At 43.3% G+C, this 16819-nt stretch overlaps 1 protein-coding gene across 1 annotated transcript in view; it reads right to left on the minus strand.

Annotated features, from left to right (window-relative positions):
• Positions 1 to 5324: 5324 nt before the first annotated feature.
• pik3r5 (phosphoinositide-3-kinase, regulatory subunit 5) overlaps positions 5325 to 16819 on the minus strand; it is a 104774-nt gene continuing 93279 nt past the window's right edge. Inside the window, exons 16-19 of the mRNA XM_078400996.1 lie at positions 14686 to 14779; positions 13527 to 13609; positions 12078 to 12193; positions 5325 to 10265 (exon numbers count right to left, since the gene is read on the minus strand). Of these exons, the coding sequence (XP_078257122.1) occupies positions 10118 to 10265; positions 12078 to 12193; positions 13527 to 13609; positions 14686 to 14779 (441 nt within the window). The 3' untranslated portion in view covers positions 5325 to 10117. The remainder of the gene's footprint in view (positions 10266 to 12077; positions 12194 to 13526; positions 13610 to 14685; positions 14780 to 16819) is intronic.

The following is a 16819-nucleotide window of genomic DNA, read 5'->3' on the forward strand; positions in this document are numbered from 1 at the left end:
CATAAATGGCTCCTACAAATACATTAATGCACTTGTAGGATTTAAAAGGGCAATTAGTTAACTACTGTTAAGTAAATTTGGTTGCTGCAAATTGACAATTGGTAGAACAAAGCTTATGCTGCACTGTAATCGAGAACAGTAGAGTGAAAATTGGAGAATGGCGTAAAGCTGATTGATTAATAGTAAGTTAATGGTAAGGCCCTTACCAGCATTGATATACAGAGGGATCTCGGTGTCAAAGTCCATATCTCTCTGAGACTGGCAACACAAGCAGTTGGAGTGGTAAAGACAGCATATTGTATGCTTGCCACCGTCGGTCTGGGCATTGAGGATAAGGATTAGGAAGTCATGTTGCAGCTTGATAACACTACAGGCCCTGGCCACTAATCTGGCCACATTTGGAGTATTGTGTGCAGTACTGGTCGCCCCATTACCGGAAGGATGTGAGGACTTTGGAGACGGTGCAGAAGAGATTTACCAGAATGATGCCAGAAAAAAACGATGTCATCTACTTCCAGCTTGTAATGTCGGTAATTGTTGGAATAATCGTTGAGTTACAGTGACCTTAAATCACTGGTTAAAAAACAACATGTTTACATCTGATAGCACTTTGCGGTAATAACTGTTTTGCAACTAGTGTTTAGAATTTAGAGATGCAGCACACTTTACCATCTTGCATTCCATTTGTCACTTCCAATCCAATCTCTCAACCTGTCCAAGTCTTTCAGCAGACACCCTACTTCTTCAACACTACTTGCCACTCCACCCACTTTCATATCATCCACAAACCTGGCCATAAAGCCATCAATTCCATCATCCGAATCATTAACATATAACCTGAAAAGAAGTGAACCCAACACTGACCCCTGTGGAACACTACAGGCCCTGGCCACTAACCTGAAAAGGCCCCATTTATCCCCTGTCTTGGCCTTCTGCCATTCAGCCATAGAGCATAGAGTCATAGAATCATATAATGTAGAAACAGGCTTTTCAGCCCATCTTGCCCACGCTGACCAACATGCCCCATCTATACAAGTCCCACCTGCCCATGCTTGGCCCATAACCCTCTAAACCTATCCTATCCATGTACTTGTCCAAATGTCTCTTAAATGTTACGATAATACCTGCCTCACTGACCTCTCCAAGCAGCTTGTTCCATATACCAACCACCCTTAGTGGAAGAAAGTCACTCCAGTTGCTATTAAATCTTTCTCCCCTCACCGTAAACCCATGTTCACAGGTCTCAGTTTAGGTGGAACTGAGAACCAGAGAACATGGGTTTAAGGTGAGGGGGGAAAGATTTAATAGGAACTGGAGTAACCTTTTTATACTAAGGGTGGTGTAAAGACTGCATTTACTCAATTTATTCCTCTCGTGAGTTTGTACACCGCTATAAGATTACCCCTCATCTTCCTGCGCTCAAAGGAATAGAGTCCTAGCCTGCTCAACCTCACCTTCAGGCTTTCTAGTCCTGGCATCATCTTCGTAAATTTTCTCTGCACCCTTTCCAGCTTGACAAAATCTTTCCTACAACATGGTGACCAAAACTGAACACAGTACTTGAAAAGTGGCCAATCGTCTATCCATGCTAATTTCTTGCCTCTAACATTTAGAGGCACAGGATTCTGTGCATTTACCCAATCTATTCCTCTCATGATCTTGTACATCTCTAGATCATCTTCATCCTCTTGTGCTCCAAGGATGGGTATTTGATTGGATTGCACACAAATTAAAAGCATTGCACTGTATCTCAGTACATATGGAAATAATAAACCAATACTAGCCATTGGCACTGAAGTGGGTGAACGTGAACAATTAGCTACTTTTCAACTAGACATTCACATCTCAGACACATTGTCGATTGGTGACAGGACCTCCCAGTGATTCACCCGAAGCTGGGACCAGGAGAGAGATTAGGATCGTTTCCATATTTTACACATCTGTATAGAGCCATAGAGTCTTACAGCATGGAAACAGGCCCTTCAGCCCAATGTGCCCACACTGCCCAACATGTCCATCTACACTAGTCCCACCTGCCTGTATTTGGCCCATATATAGATGATATCCTGGGGGCCATTATTGAGAAGTAGCATGTCAGAGATGCCACAATAATTCATAAATGTGCTGTGTATACTCTCCCATAACAAAGTGAATGGAGGTGTACAGTTCAGTCTCAATTGAGGGGTCTTGGATTCAACATCCATAGCTCCCTTTCATGAGGAAAGTGAGCCTCACTTAATAAAGCTTCAATAAAGGCTTTCAAGTGATTACAACCACGTTTGTCCCAGTCTTTAAATGCCTCCGGCTACTATTTTAGATAGGATAGCAGATACTTTACTTGTGGCCTCACAACTGGTCTTCTTCTTTCATGTCCATCATCCATGTTTCAAATGTTACATCACTGTCATCGTCCGTCCTGAAAAGGGCGCAAGCTTCCGGCGACAATCAGTGGGAGCCACCACTTGTACGATAGACGATGGTGGTAGCAGAATTAGCTCAGGACACTTCCAGTTTCCAGCCCCGCGACGTGGACGCTTCTGCTATGGGGCCACAACTGGTCTTTACCAATTTTCACACTCTGGTAGGATTACGCTGGAACTGACCCAGACAAGATTGACGAAGGCAGAGGTAAAGGAAACAGAAACTACTCCTATTCTGCTATTTCACACCTCCCACTCTCGAAACCCTCAGGGGTCAAAACATCTTAACAAATATATAGCAAAATAATCTCAGCATGCAGGGTTGGGATCAGGACAACCCACTCAACCCCACTGAAGATGGACATATCAACAGCAGAATGTAAAGCAATTCTAACTCACAAATACATGGGTGTTTGGCAAAGTGTAACGTCAAGTAAATTTTCTAGTACTGCACAGAATTAATGAATTGCTGCCTTCCATATCTTGCCTAATGTGACACACACAGACACTACAGTCAATTCATCCAATGGGTTTTTGTTTCTAAAGACAAATAAGAAGCTCTCGGATCCTCCCCACAGCTTTCTCTCTCTCTCTTCCCCTCTGGGGTCCAGGGTTTATAAGGGGTAGGTCTGCAGGATTGGGTTAGTTGGTCTAATGACCCATAATTGGACTTGATTGTGGCTCATTTGCCTGTGGCTGGGAGATGAATGGACCTGAAAGGGGATAAGAGGCACAAGAAACTACAGATACTGTTTTACAAAAAAAGGCACAAAGTGCTGGAATAATTCAACGGGTCAGGCAGCATCTCTGGAGATGACCCAAAGCATCACCTTCCCATGTTCTCCGGGGATGCTACCTGACCCATTCAGTTACCCCAGCACTTTGTGTCTTTTTTCTGGGTGGATGTATAATGTTGAGTTGATTCACTAGATGGGAGAATGTGCAAAACAACTGAGCTTTTGTGATATACTATTTATTCATCATTCCAACATTCCGTACTGTAAAATAATAAATCCTAACACAGCAGTTTTTGTCTCAATCAATTATAAACGGTCTTTATTAATTTGATTTTGTCCTTAAAATAAATTGGTTTTGGAGAATAAAAAAATGGTAGGGAAATTTCATCCAAATTCCCCAAAATCCAAGGGCAATATATTCTTTAGCCACAGGGAAAATACCAGATGAGTGGAGGTGGCGAATGTTGTACTTTATTTAGGAAGGGTTGCAAAGATAAGCCAGGTAACCACAGGCCTGTGAGCCTAACATCAGAGATGGCTATGTTATTGGAAGGGATTCTACGGGACAGGATCTACCAGCATTTGGATCGACAAGGATTGATTAGAGATAGTCATCACAGCTTTGACACAGTCACTAGTTTGATAGAGTTTTTTTGAAGCGGTCACCAGGAACACTGACAAGGGCAAGGTAGTGGGTGTTATCTTTATGGACCTCAGCAAGGCCTTTGACAGGGTCCTACATGACCAGATAGTCCAGAAGGTTACAGCTGGTCTCAAGCAGCATAATAGTGATGCAGCAGTAGAGTTCCTACCTTACAGCGCCAGAGACCCGGGTTCCATCCTGACTACAGCTGCCGTCTGTATGGAGTTTGTACCTGCTCCCTGTGATCACGTGGGTTTTCTCCAGGTGCTCCGGTTTCCTCCCACACTCCAAAGACAGGTTTGTAAGTTAATTGGCTTGGGTAAAATTGTAAATTGTCCTCAGTGTGCGGTGATCGCTGGTCGACATGGACTCGGTGGGCCGAAGGGCCTGTTTCTGCGCTGTATCTCTAAAGTAACTAAAGTAAAGTTAGATCCCATGATTTCCAGGGTGACGTATCCAACTGGATTAAAAATAGACATGAAAGAGTTAAAGGGTGGTGGTTGAGGGTTGTTTTTCAGATTGGAGACCTGTGGCTAGTGGTGCATTGAAGGGTTCTGTGCCTGTTGTCCATTATCTATATTAACCATTTGGATGACAATGTAGTTAATGTGGCTAGTAAATTTGCAGATGACAACAAAATGAGTAGAGAGGAAAATAATAGGTTTGCAAAAGAATGTGGATCAAGGGGGAAGTGGTCCTGGAATGGATATAAATGAGCTGGACATAAATGTAGACGGGATGGTTGGTAGGTTTGCAGACGACACCAAAATTGGAGATACGTCTAGGACAGTGCTAGACTATGGGGTGATCGCTGCTCAGTGCAGACTCGGTGGGCCGAAGGATCTGTTTCCGCACTGTATCTTTAAAGTCCAAAGTCTTAAACGCAGAGTGGCATGTATGTGTTTCAGCATATGCACAGTTCTATCTCCTATGTTGTCTTTGAGTCCACACTTTGATTCAACCGTTAATGGTGCAAATGTGGACAAGGTAATTAAATTCTGAAAGCACAGTGAGAATAACTATTCTTTACGGTCAAGGGAACATTTGGCACCCAACACAGGCGACTGTCTGTGTGCTCATCACAGAAGCGGATATGCAATCACACATTGCCATCATTCCACACTTTAAAATTCCTACTCCTACAGCAACACTTCTTAGTTTAACTGTGATCTTCTTAACCTCCACTACCCTCGGACTTCATTGGTTTTACCTTGCACTAAACATTATTTCCTTATCATGTCTCTGTTCACTGTGGATGGCTCGATTGTAATCGTGAATTGTCTTTCTGCTGACTGGTTTGCATGCAACAAAAGCTTTAAAACTGTACCTCAGTACACGTGACAATAAACTAAACTGAACTGAACATTTGATCAACTGTGGCATTAAGAACCCTTAATAAATAATTTTCCCCGAAATCCAAACAGTTCACCAACATGCTAACCTTTCCAAAGATAGAGACCAATTGCTTAAACAATCAGAAATGACATCTTACTTCAACAAAAGCAATCAAACGCATTGTGAATCATGTAAATTTTAATAAAGCTTTATCAAATGAATACTGCAGAAGTGAAATATTTTGTATAGTGTACCTTAATCATACAATATTTACAGTTTAGTGTGCAATCCAGTACCGCAAAGTCAATCCTCTGAATCACTGGACATGTTTTTGTACAACCCTAGCATGAGGGAAAGAAATAAACTGCCAATGGACTCTCGGCAGTGACTGAGCAAAATCAGAAAGAAGTCAGAACTGAAACATTATTATTGCACATTTTACATTATCTCTGGGAAGACCAGATTTGAAGCTGTAAGACCACTGGCTCTTAATACACGGTTTATAACAAAAAGATAATTGGGTCAATTTAAAAAGAGGTCCGATTTGTTTAACGTCATCAGGAGATTTCCCCCGTCTGTTTTATGATTGTATTTGCAGAAACAACAATCCGAATTACTGAACCCAAGACGAGCAAATTTGAGTCATTGATCTTCGCATAAGTCCCCTTAAAAATGTTACTTTATTTTCATTCAAAGCCCCATCCTCACCCTCGCAACCAATGTCAATTGGGGGTGTTTGAGTGCTTGACTTCCCACTACTCTCCTCCACTCACCTCAACCAACTGAGAGGCTTTGTACAACCAATTATCCAGCACTCCCTATCACCCATTTCTTCATTGCCCATGAAGCCCGTTCTCGGATGCTCTCAGCTCCACTTCTATCAATTGAGATCCATTGCCCCTTAATGCCTCTTATTAGAGAACCACAACCCAGCTGATATTCTCTTCATGTTCATAGTTATAGGAGTAGAATCAGGCCATTTGGCCCATCAAGTTTACTCCACCATTTAATCATGGCTGATCTGTTTTTCTCTCTCAACCCCTTTCTCCTGCCTTCTCCCCATAACCCATGACACCCGTACTAATCAAGAATTTGTTCATCTCTGCCTTAAAAATATCCATAGCCACCTGCGGCAACGAATTCCACAGATTCATCACCCTCTGGCTAAAGAAATTCCTCCTGATCTTCTTTCTAAAGGTACGTCCTTTCATTCTGAGGTTCTGGCCTCCCTCTGGTCCTAGACTCTCCCATTAGTGGAAACTCCATCCACTCCATCCAGGCCTAACACCCACTCTATCCAGGCCAGGATAGAATAACATGGTTGGAATATACACCACATTGGCACAGTTGCTCAGTGCAACATCACGTTTAACACAAGCTATAACATTGCTTGCATGTATAAAACTTAAAGGAAATTAAAATAATTCAGATACATCACCAGCGACATATTTGTACAAGAGGAATACAAGTAACACAACAAAAGTAAGAAAAGGTTTTATGAGCAAATACTGGTCAATCTTACTTGCCAGCACAGTTGAACCCTAATAAGTGTGTGATTAGTCCCCAAACATTTTAATCCATGTCAGCACCTCCGTGGGACACATTGAATCTTCAAAACAAGAACCGGTTAATTTATATCACAGTAATTAATTGAAGCCTAATTGGTTTATTGAGCCAATTCATTTGGACATAAATGAATATGGGAAATATGTAGGAAGAAACTGCAGATGCAGGTTAATGCCGAAGATAGACACAAAATGCTGGAGTAATTCAGCGGGACAAGCAGCATGTCTGGAGAGAAGAGATGGGTGGCGTTTTGAGTTGAGAAGGGTCTCGACCCTAAAAATGGCACCCAAAACATTAAATCTGTTGTTGATTTGCTTTCACCCAATTTGTTTCTGTAGAAAATGAAGGCCTACCCTCTTTTTTAAAAAAAGGTCTCTTTCATAAGAGTTTAATAATAATTGGTTTTCATAATTTATCTTGTAAATTATCTGCAGCCATGTGTGTTTAAATGCTGTGACTCTATCAGTATGGTGGGATTCTGTACAAGCTGCCTATGCACATCAAGTTAATTCCATACAATAAAGAAACTGTAAAATGTAAAACAATATATCAAGTGGGTTTATATTTACACTGTACAAGAATATTGGGCTCTGCTTATCCTGCCTTCTGCTGCAAAGGCTCTCCTCACCGGGGAAAGTAACTTGTGGATGTTACTTTCTTTTTTGCTCCTGCTCAATCCATTTCATTCTCGAATCAAAAGGCCAAACATTTCAGGCATTTCCCTAAGTCACCAAAGCAATCAAACCAACACGCGACGTGTTTCATAACAATGGTAGCACAAATTAGCAGCAGTCCAAACTGGTCATTTCTCTGCTTAAGTTGTACACTTTCAGTAGAGTGCAAATGTGAGGAATTACAGGCCCGAATGTGCACCATGTTGCCCTGAACACAGAATTGTGAATAAAGCCCTGAATTCAGAGGCTGTTCATGGCTGATTCAAGATCCCTCCAACCTCCCTCTTCTAAATCTCTCTTTCATTTACATTAGCCTCACTTTAAATCTGCATTGTTCGCTTCAGTCATACCGTGTGGAAATAAGTTCCGCACATTTAGCATTCTTTGCCTAAAGATGCTTCCATTGTATTTCCCATTTGAAGAAGGATTTGAAGATTTCCTGCCTGAAAAAGGGACTCGACCCAAAATGTCACCCATTCCTTCTCTCCAGAGATGATGCCTGTCCCACTGAGTTACTCCAGTTTTTGTGTCTATCTTCGGTTTAAACCAGCATCTGCAGTTCCTTCTTACATATTTCCAATTTGATCTGGTTTTGCTCTTCCCGATAAAGTGGAAACACTCATATCTGCATGTCAAAATCTTACATAACTTTAAAGATCTCCATTGCTTTGCTGATGGCTTCAGAAGTTTAAGATTAGGTTATGGACTTGTGATTGTAACAATATTCCTGATGGCTCACAGTCCTTAAGTATTAAGTAGGTGGTTTATGCAATGCAAAGAGGTCTGAAACTAGGAGACACAAGGAACTGCAGGTGCTGGTTTACAAAATAAAGACACAACCTGCTGGAGTAACTCTACGGGTTTGGCAGTATCTCCAAAGAACATGGATAGGTGACGTTTGGAGTTGGGATTACCTGGGTTGCCTATACTGAAGCCAAGTGCACAGGACACAGGACAGCACAGCTCTGGAAGAGGCCCTTTGGTGCACAATATCTGTGTCAAACACGATACCAAGTTCAACTAATCTCTTCTGCCTCCACACGATCCATATTCTTCAATTCCTTGCATATTATGTGCCCATCTAACAACCTCTTAAATGCCTCTACCGTATCTGACTCCACCTCCAACCCTGGCAGCGTGTTCCAGGCACCCACCACTCTGTGTAAAAAAACTTGCCCAACACACCTCCTTTAAACTTTGCCACCTCTCACACTATTTATTATTTCTATCATCTCACTATCTGTACCTGCAGTTTTTATCCTTCCAATCATTTTAGATTTTAGATTTAGAGAGACAGCGCGGAAACAGGCCCTTCTGCCCACTGGGTCCGCGCCGCCCAGCGATCCCCGCACATTAACATTATCCTACACCCTAGGGACAATTTTTACATTTGCCCAGCCAATTAACCTACATACCTGTACGTCTTTGGAGTGTGGGAGGAAACCGAAGATCTCGGAGAAAACCCATGCAGGTCACAGGGAGAACGTACAAACTCCGTACAGACGGCGCCCGTAGTCAGGATCGAACCTGAGTCTCCGGCGCTGCATTCGCTGCAAGGCAGCAACTCTACCGCTGCGCCGTCTTGGGCCAGCAATTTAGGAAGGAAGGTGGTGCGTTGGTGATTATTGCAAGGGAATTGGAGCAAATGATTGTGACAATCCCAGAGGACTCTGGTGAGATGACACTCGAGTGCCACGTGGAGTTTTGATATCCATACCAAAGTAAATTTCTTCTTTGTTTTTCACAAGACAGACATATGTTTTACTCAAGAACCAATTATCAACCACTGTGTCAAACACAGTATCAAAAGGTCTAGGAATCTACCTCTGCTGAATGGATGCTAATGGAAAATCATGTGCATTGAGAACTAGATTCCCTAGTCTTTCATCCTTGTTATTTAATTAATTACCTTTAAGCTTCCTCTCTTTGACTTTGTTTTACACACTAATGGCCTACAAGTGTTAAAGACTAAAAGAAGCACCATTTTCCCCCTGCACCAGCTTCTTTTCCCCATCAAATTCTAACCTCGCTATCTCACTCAGTTAACCTTGTGACCTCTGGTTTCCCCATCTACTACAGTGCGTCAGTATAAAAAAGGGATGGATCCACCAAGAATTTTATGTTTGCATTTGAGTTGGGGCAAAAGCTGGTGGCTTAAATAACACACAAGGTTCCATTTTCTGAAACAGTTTCAGGAATAACTGTTATTCAGGAGAACCAGTCATCAAGGAGACATTTTAGACAATAGACAATAGGTGCAGGAGTAGGCCATTCGCCCCTTCGAGCCAGCACCACCATTCAATATGATCATGGCTGATCATTCTCAATCAGTACCCCGTCCCAGCCTTCTTCCCATACCCCCTGACTCCGCTATCCTTAAGAGCTCTATCTAGCTCTCTCTTGAATGCATTCAGAGAATTGGCCTCCACTGCCTTCCGAGGCAGAGAATTCCACAGATTTACAACTCTCTGACTGATTTACAGATTTACAATTCTCTCTCCCTTCCCAATAAGTCTAATTCACAATAGGTATTAAACAGATTATCTGGTAACATTTCTACCAGTTAGATCTCAACTTAAATTGTCAGTGCCTTTCTATTACACTTGATCTCCATTTGTCAGGACCACTTGCACTGTACGCAATAAATAGTTGTAACACTGCCAGAACAAAATATAGAGTCAGGTCCATTGTTCCGACAGCATTTTCAGCCATTCGGGGTCACTGAGTCTTCATCGCCCAGCACTATGACAAAGCACCACTGAAGGTTACAATTGGAAGACAGAGAAGTGAGCAAGACTTTGATGGGTGTTGATACTTCTTCATTGAAGTGTGTTTGCTCTGTTTCTGTGGCATCCTGTCTTCAGGTTTGTAACATACAGACACCTCACATCTAAACGAGACAAAAGAAAGATGAATAACTAACACTTCATTAACAATAAAGGATCCATATTGGAAAAAGAGCATGTTCCACACAAATCATTCTAAGCAGCAGAAGTTGACCCTAGGCATATTTAGAACTAATGTGCTATATATTTTACTGCTCTATCAATGTAATATATAATATATGTAACACTACGAACTACAACTGAATTCTAAAATACGACCGGGCGGTTGTTGGGTTCCCATCGTGAGTCGAATGCAGTTGACGGCCGGGGTAAGTGGAGAAGGGATTTATTAAAGTTTTAAAAGGTGATTTATAAAGCCTAAAAAGTGAAAAATTAAAAAAAAATACAATCATTTGAACCGCAGGCCAATGGCGAGTAAGGTGGGCCTAAAATTGTTGCGCTATCGTGCACTGTTTTGGCTGTATTTTGAGAACAAATATATCCACAAACACACAAGCAAGATGAGAGTTTTTGTAGTATATAGATTATCTAAACCAGTGGTGTCTTTTTCCAAAGAGGGCCAGATTTGATAATGTGAAAATACCCAAGGGCCAATGGCCCCCCCCCCCCCCCGAACCTTTAACTAATGCACTCCCCCCCCCGACCATTAACTAATGCGCTCCCCCCCGAACCTTTAACTAATGCGCTCCCCCCCCCGAACCTTTAACTAATGCGCTCCCCCCCGAACCTTTAACTAATGCGCTCCCCACCCCCCTCCCGAACCTTTAACTAATGCGCTCCTCCCCCCCACCCCCGAACCTTTAACTAATGCGCTCCCCCCCGAACCTTTAACTAATGCGCTCCCCCCCGAACCTTTAACTAATGCGCTCCTCCCCCCCCCCCCGAACCTTTAACTAATGCGCTCCCCACCCCACCCCCCCGAACCTTTAACTAATGCGCTCCCCCCCCCCCCCCCCCGAACCTTTAACTAATGCGCTCCCCCCCCGGGACCTTTAACTAATGCGCTCCCCCCCCCCCCCCGGGACCTTTAACTAATGCACTCCCCCCCCCCCCCCCGGGACCTTTAACTAATGCGCTCCCCCCCCCCCCCCCCGGGACCTTTAACTAATGCGCTCCTCCCCCCCCCCGGGACCTTTAACTAATGCGCTCCCCCCCCCCCGGGACCTTTAACTAATGCGCTCCCCCACCCCCCCCCCGGACCTTTGACTAATGCACCCCCCCCGGACCTCGCGTCTGACAATCCGCAGATCGGGCAGCGCTGACCGCCGGGAGATGTAGTCGCCGTCGCCTCTCCCGCTGGGGGGGATAGGGGATGCGGCACCCGGGAGTGCCAGCCAATGAGCGTGCAGGATGACGAGAGTTCAGCTGCTGCTCTCCCGTCCCCCCCCTGTCCCTCCGCACGCCCTCAACCCCGCCGCCGGGAAGTGTAGTCGCCGTCGCCTCTCCCGCTCGGGGGAGGTCGGGCAGCGCTGACCGCCGGGAAGTGTAGTCGCCCTCTCCCCTCCCCTCTCCCCCTCCCTCTCCCCCTCCCCCTCCCTTCATTCTGTTAGACAGTGCTGGCGGGCCATAAATAATACATTTCAAGACGGAAGCTGCGGGCCGTATAAAATCTGACCTCGGGCCGCGATTGGCCCCCGGGCCGGACTTTGGACATGTCTGGTCTAAACTAATGGGTAGCATGCAAAATAAAGCTTTTCACAGTATATGCAACAATAATAAACCTATACTTAAACATTGTATTTGTGCCAAAGCAATAATAAACCCGTCTCAAAATGTCTGCAGATTTTACAATATATTTTTATACAAAGATGAATTTGAAAAAATAACAGATGAAGATTATAATATAATTATCCCACCTGGTTACACTCTGAGTAACTTTTTTCTCATCCTGGTCCAGACAAACGGCAAATGTGGTATTATTAATTCCAATTATTTGTACCTTGTCAATCTTGATTTGTGATATATTTATTTGCTGAAACAACAGAGAAAACAAAAATTCAAAACATACAGTGGTCGATCATTCAATGGAAGATGTACTTTCCGCCCAATTGTTCGATTCACTAAATTTGCTTTCAATGCAATTGCATTTGCTTAATCATCATAAACTTTGATTCTTGTTATCTTCCCCTTTGCTCTATCTCATTGAATCATAGTGTCATTGATTCACATAGCACGGAAAGAAGCCTTTCAGCCCAACTTGTCCATGCCAACTAAGACCCCCCCCCGATCTACACTATTCCCACTTGCCTGTATTTGGCCCATATTCCTCTAAACATTTCCTGTCCATGTTTCTGTGTATTTTACTTGGGTCTGACTTGATTGTATTTATGTATCGTATATCTGATCTGTTTAGACAGCATGCAAAGCAAAACTTTTCACTGTACCTCGGTACATGTGACAATAATAAAACTAACCTTAAACCTTATAAACTATACTTATTTCCTTTGGACTGACAACACCTTTTGCTTCTGGGCTGCATGCATGGCTCCAGGTGTATATATCGGCGAGACCAAGCATAGACTTAGCGATCGTTACGCTGTACATTTACACTCAGTCCACCTTGGTAACCTCATTACGGACAAGAATATAACGGACTGATTCTAAAGTATTGTTTAGTTTAGAGATACAACATGGAAATAGCATGGATACAGCAAGACCTTTTGGATCACTGCCACCACACCGACCATCGATCACCTATTTCGCACTATGTTCTGTGTTATTCCACTTTTGCATCCACTCTATACACACTAGGAGCAATTTACAGAGGGCCAATTAACCTCCAAGCCCGCACGTCTTTGGCCCACGATCACAGGGAGAACATGCATCATCCATACAGAGAGCACCCGAGCTCAGGATCGAACCCAGGTCTCTGGAGGCTGTGAAGCAGCAGCTCTATCAGCTGTGCCACAGTCCCGCCCTATGCAAGAACATGTCCATTGTGAACATGCGTCAAAAATGAATTTTTGACTACTTTTTACATGTGCTTCCAGTAGACGTACTCCCTACCAGAAGTAGAATTACACCCATCATGTTGAAGGTCGGTGAAAAATTAAGTGAAAGCAACTTTGAATATTTTAAACATTTCCTTAATTACCCAATACAGTGGCTGAACTTTCCTGATCAATCATGTTTCCTCAAAGCAAGTGCCTTGGGTTCTGAACCTCACCACAAGCCTGTGCTTTGAGATACAAACAACTGAAATAGTCTGAGGAAGAATCTCGACCTAAAACCACTTCCTTCCACGGATGCTGCCTGACCCCTGAGTTCCTCCAGCACGTTTGCATTTTGCGCAAAACTGTACTTACCTGATTATAACTCTTTTTGGATTTGGAGTTCTGTCGCTTCACCACCTCAGTCATGGAAAGGTGAAGATATTCTGTATTGAATTCTGACGAAAATAAGAACTTATTTTAGAAGCGATGGCTAGAAATGACGAGGATATAAGATATAGAATTTTGCTGACAGATGCAGCTATCTTGCATATGTGCTTGAATGGCATTTATGGTATTTGTAACTTTAAACGCTGATGATTTAACATGGAATGAATCACATTTCATGATAAGAACTATTTACAGAAGATTCACATTTAGTTCAGTTTATTGTCACGTCAACCAAGGGACAGTGAATAGATTTTATGTTGCGTGCTATCCAGTCAGCGGAGAGACTATACACAATTACAATCAAGCTGTCCAGTGTACAGATACAGGATAAAGGGAATAAGGTTTAGTGAGCATAGTTAGAGTAAGAAATGTTGTCGTTGGACTAAAGGTTTAAAAGAGTGGAGCGATTATAATGAATGATTGCAGATCCACTTCTGGTACCAGCAGGCAGAGAGTCGCCTGGCTTGGGCGCCATTTTGCAATTTAATTTTACCTGAATAACAAAAAGCTATGGAAGGTCACAGGAAAACAAAAATCTGCAGATGCTGGTTTAAATCAAAGGTAGACACAAAATGCTGGAGTAACTCAGCGGGTCAGGCAGCATCTCGGGAGAGAAGGAATGGGTGACGTTTCGGGTCGAGACCTGAAGAAGGGTCTCGACCCGAAACGTCACCTATTCCTTCTCTCCCAAGATGCTGCCTGACCCGCTGAGATACTCCAGCATTTTGTGTCTACCTACAGAAGGTCATGGTAGCGCAGCGGTAGAGTTGCTGCTTTACAGCGAATGCAGCGCCGGAGACTCAGGTTCGATCCTGACTACGGGTGCTGCACTGTAAAGAGTTTGTACGTTCTCCCCGTGACCTGCGTGGGTTTTCTCCGAGATCTTCGGTTTCCTCCCACACTCCAAAGACGTACAGGTATGTAGGTTAATTGGCTGGGTAAATGTAAAAATTGTCCCTAGTGGGTGTAGGATAGTGTTAATGTGCGGGGATCGCTGGGCGGCACGGACTTGGAGGGCCGAAAAGGCCTGTTTCCGGCTGTATATATATGATATGAAAGCAATAGCATAACAATTGAAGATTACCTAGCTCATCATATTTCTTACAAGCCTTGCTTAGATTTATAGATGTGCAGTTTTTTTCCACATTATTCCATTGGCTCCTTCTGCTGACTGTGGCCTAATGGAAGAGAAATATCTATTATAAACCATTAGAAAATAGGATGAATAACATATTGCTGATGTGCTGTTATTTCTAAAGTATAAGCTTAAACAGTAATTTTTAGAGTTACAATTTTAGAAGAAACATATCAATATACGGAAATAAAAACCACAGGTGTTAGAATTCTGAAATAAAAAAAGAAAATGTGGGAAACTTTCATCAGGTTAGGTAACACATGTGGAGAGTTAAACAGCGAATTTATCAGGTCAGTGTCTACAGATGCCATTTGATCTGCATTGTTTTGTGATGTACTGTGCATATAAATGACTTGGACGTAAATGTGCACGGGTTGGTTAGCAAGTTTTCAGGTGACACCAAAATTGGTCTTGTTGCGTACAGTGAGGGAGGTTGTCAACTTATACAGCGCAATATAGACCAGCTGCAGAAATGGCGGGAGGTACAAAGTGTAAAGAAGATGTGCAGGGTACATTTTTATTTGTGTTACACAGAGAGTGGTGGGTGCCTGGAACATGCTGCCAGGGATGGTGGTGGAGGCAGATACGATGTATATATATGATATGATATGATATGATCGTGGCAATTAAGAAGTTTCTACATAGGCACATGGATATGCAGGGAATAGAGGGATAGACAATAGGTGCAGGAGGAGGCCATTCGGCCCTTCGAGCCAGCACCGCCATTCAATGTGATCATGGCTGATCATTCTCAATCAGTACCCCGTTCCTGCCTTCTCCCCATACCCCCTGACTCCACTTTCCTTAAGAGCTCTATCCAGCTCTCTCTTGAATGCATTCAGAGAACTGGCCTCCACTGCCTTCTGAGGCAGAGAATTCCAAAGATTCACAACTCTCTGACTGAAAAAGTTTTTCCTCATCTCAGTTCTAAATGGCCTGCCCCTTATTCTTAAACTGTGGCCCCTTGTTCAGGACTCCCCCAACATTGGGAACATGTTTCCTGCCTCTAACGTGTTCAACCCCTTAATAATCTTATACGTTTCGATAAGATCTCCTCTCATCCTTCTAAAGGATATGGATCACGTGCAGGCAGAGGAGATTAGTTTATCTTGGCATCATGTTCGGCACATACATTGTGGACCAAAGGGCCTGTTCCTGTGCTGTACTGTTCTGTGTACTATGTTCAGTGTTCTATGATAGACATGTTCTACAATACTTGTTTTATGATATTTGTTCTATGTTGAGTGTTTCCAATATTTCCTGTTCTATTTCTCTAATTTAAAAAAAAGATTTTCGGGAACAGCCGAGTTTGCCCCCTGCGGCTGGAACTCTAGAAGATCCATTCCCGGAGCCGATTTCCGCGGCCAATTGGCGGGTCAGTATCTCGACCCCTCAAGCCGTGACCTTGGTTGGTCCGGCAAAATGGATGACATGGCAAGGTGCTGGAACCAAGGGTGCCGAACAATCGGTGGTGGACCCGTAGTAAATGGGAGCCACTAATCTCTGCTGTTTTTTTGGAAGAACTGACAAGTCCTGAAGAAATGCCATCAACCACTAACATTAATTCAGTTTTATCTTCTCCCACATAAACTACCTGACCTGCCAGCTGTTTCCAGCATCTGCTTTGATTCCCGATTTTCCAGCAACTGCAGTTGGCCATAATCCCAGCATTTATTTTTCTTCAGTTCCTTTTCATCTCCTTCTATTTACATCCCTTTCAGGTAGATCAGTTGTAATGAGTAAGCCTTTACCGTTTATTCTCAGTTGGTGCCAAGACTGCCTGTGTCATTTAATCTCTCTTTACTTCCAAACTTTTACAGATTTTGCCTTGTAGACACAAGCGATATGAGGTGCTGTTGCTAAGTAGCAGATGTATAGTGCAGATGCTGGAACCCAGAGCAAAAAAACAGAGTGCTGGAGGAACTCAGCGGCTCAGGCAGCATCTGTGGGTGTGTGACCTGCTTAGTTGCTCCAGCACTTTGTCTTTTGGGCAAGATTCAAGCATCCTTTTTGTTTTCCTTGCAAGGACTTTAATCAGTAATTGCAATTTACTGTGTACCAGAAGGTACAAAAACTATCAATA

Source organism: Rhinoraja longicauda, chromosome 6 (genome assembly GCF_053455715.1).
Source record: "Rhinoraja longicauda isolate Sanriku21f chromosome 6, sRhiLon1.1, whole genome shotgun sequence".
In the NCBI taxonomy this organism is placed as follows: Eukaryota; Metazoa; Chordata; class Chondrichthyes; order Rajiformes; family Arhynchobatidae; genus Rhinoraja; species Rhinoraja longicauda.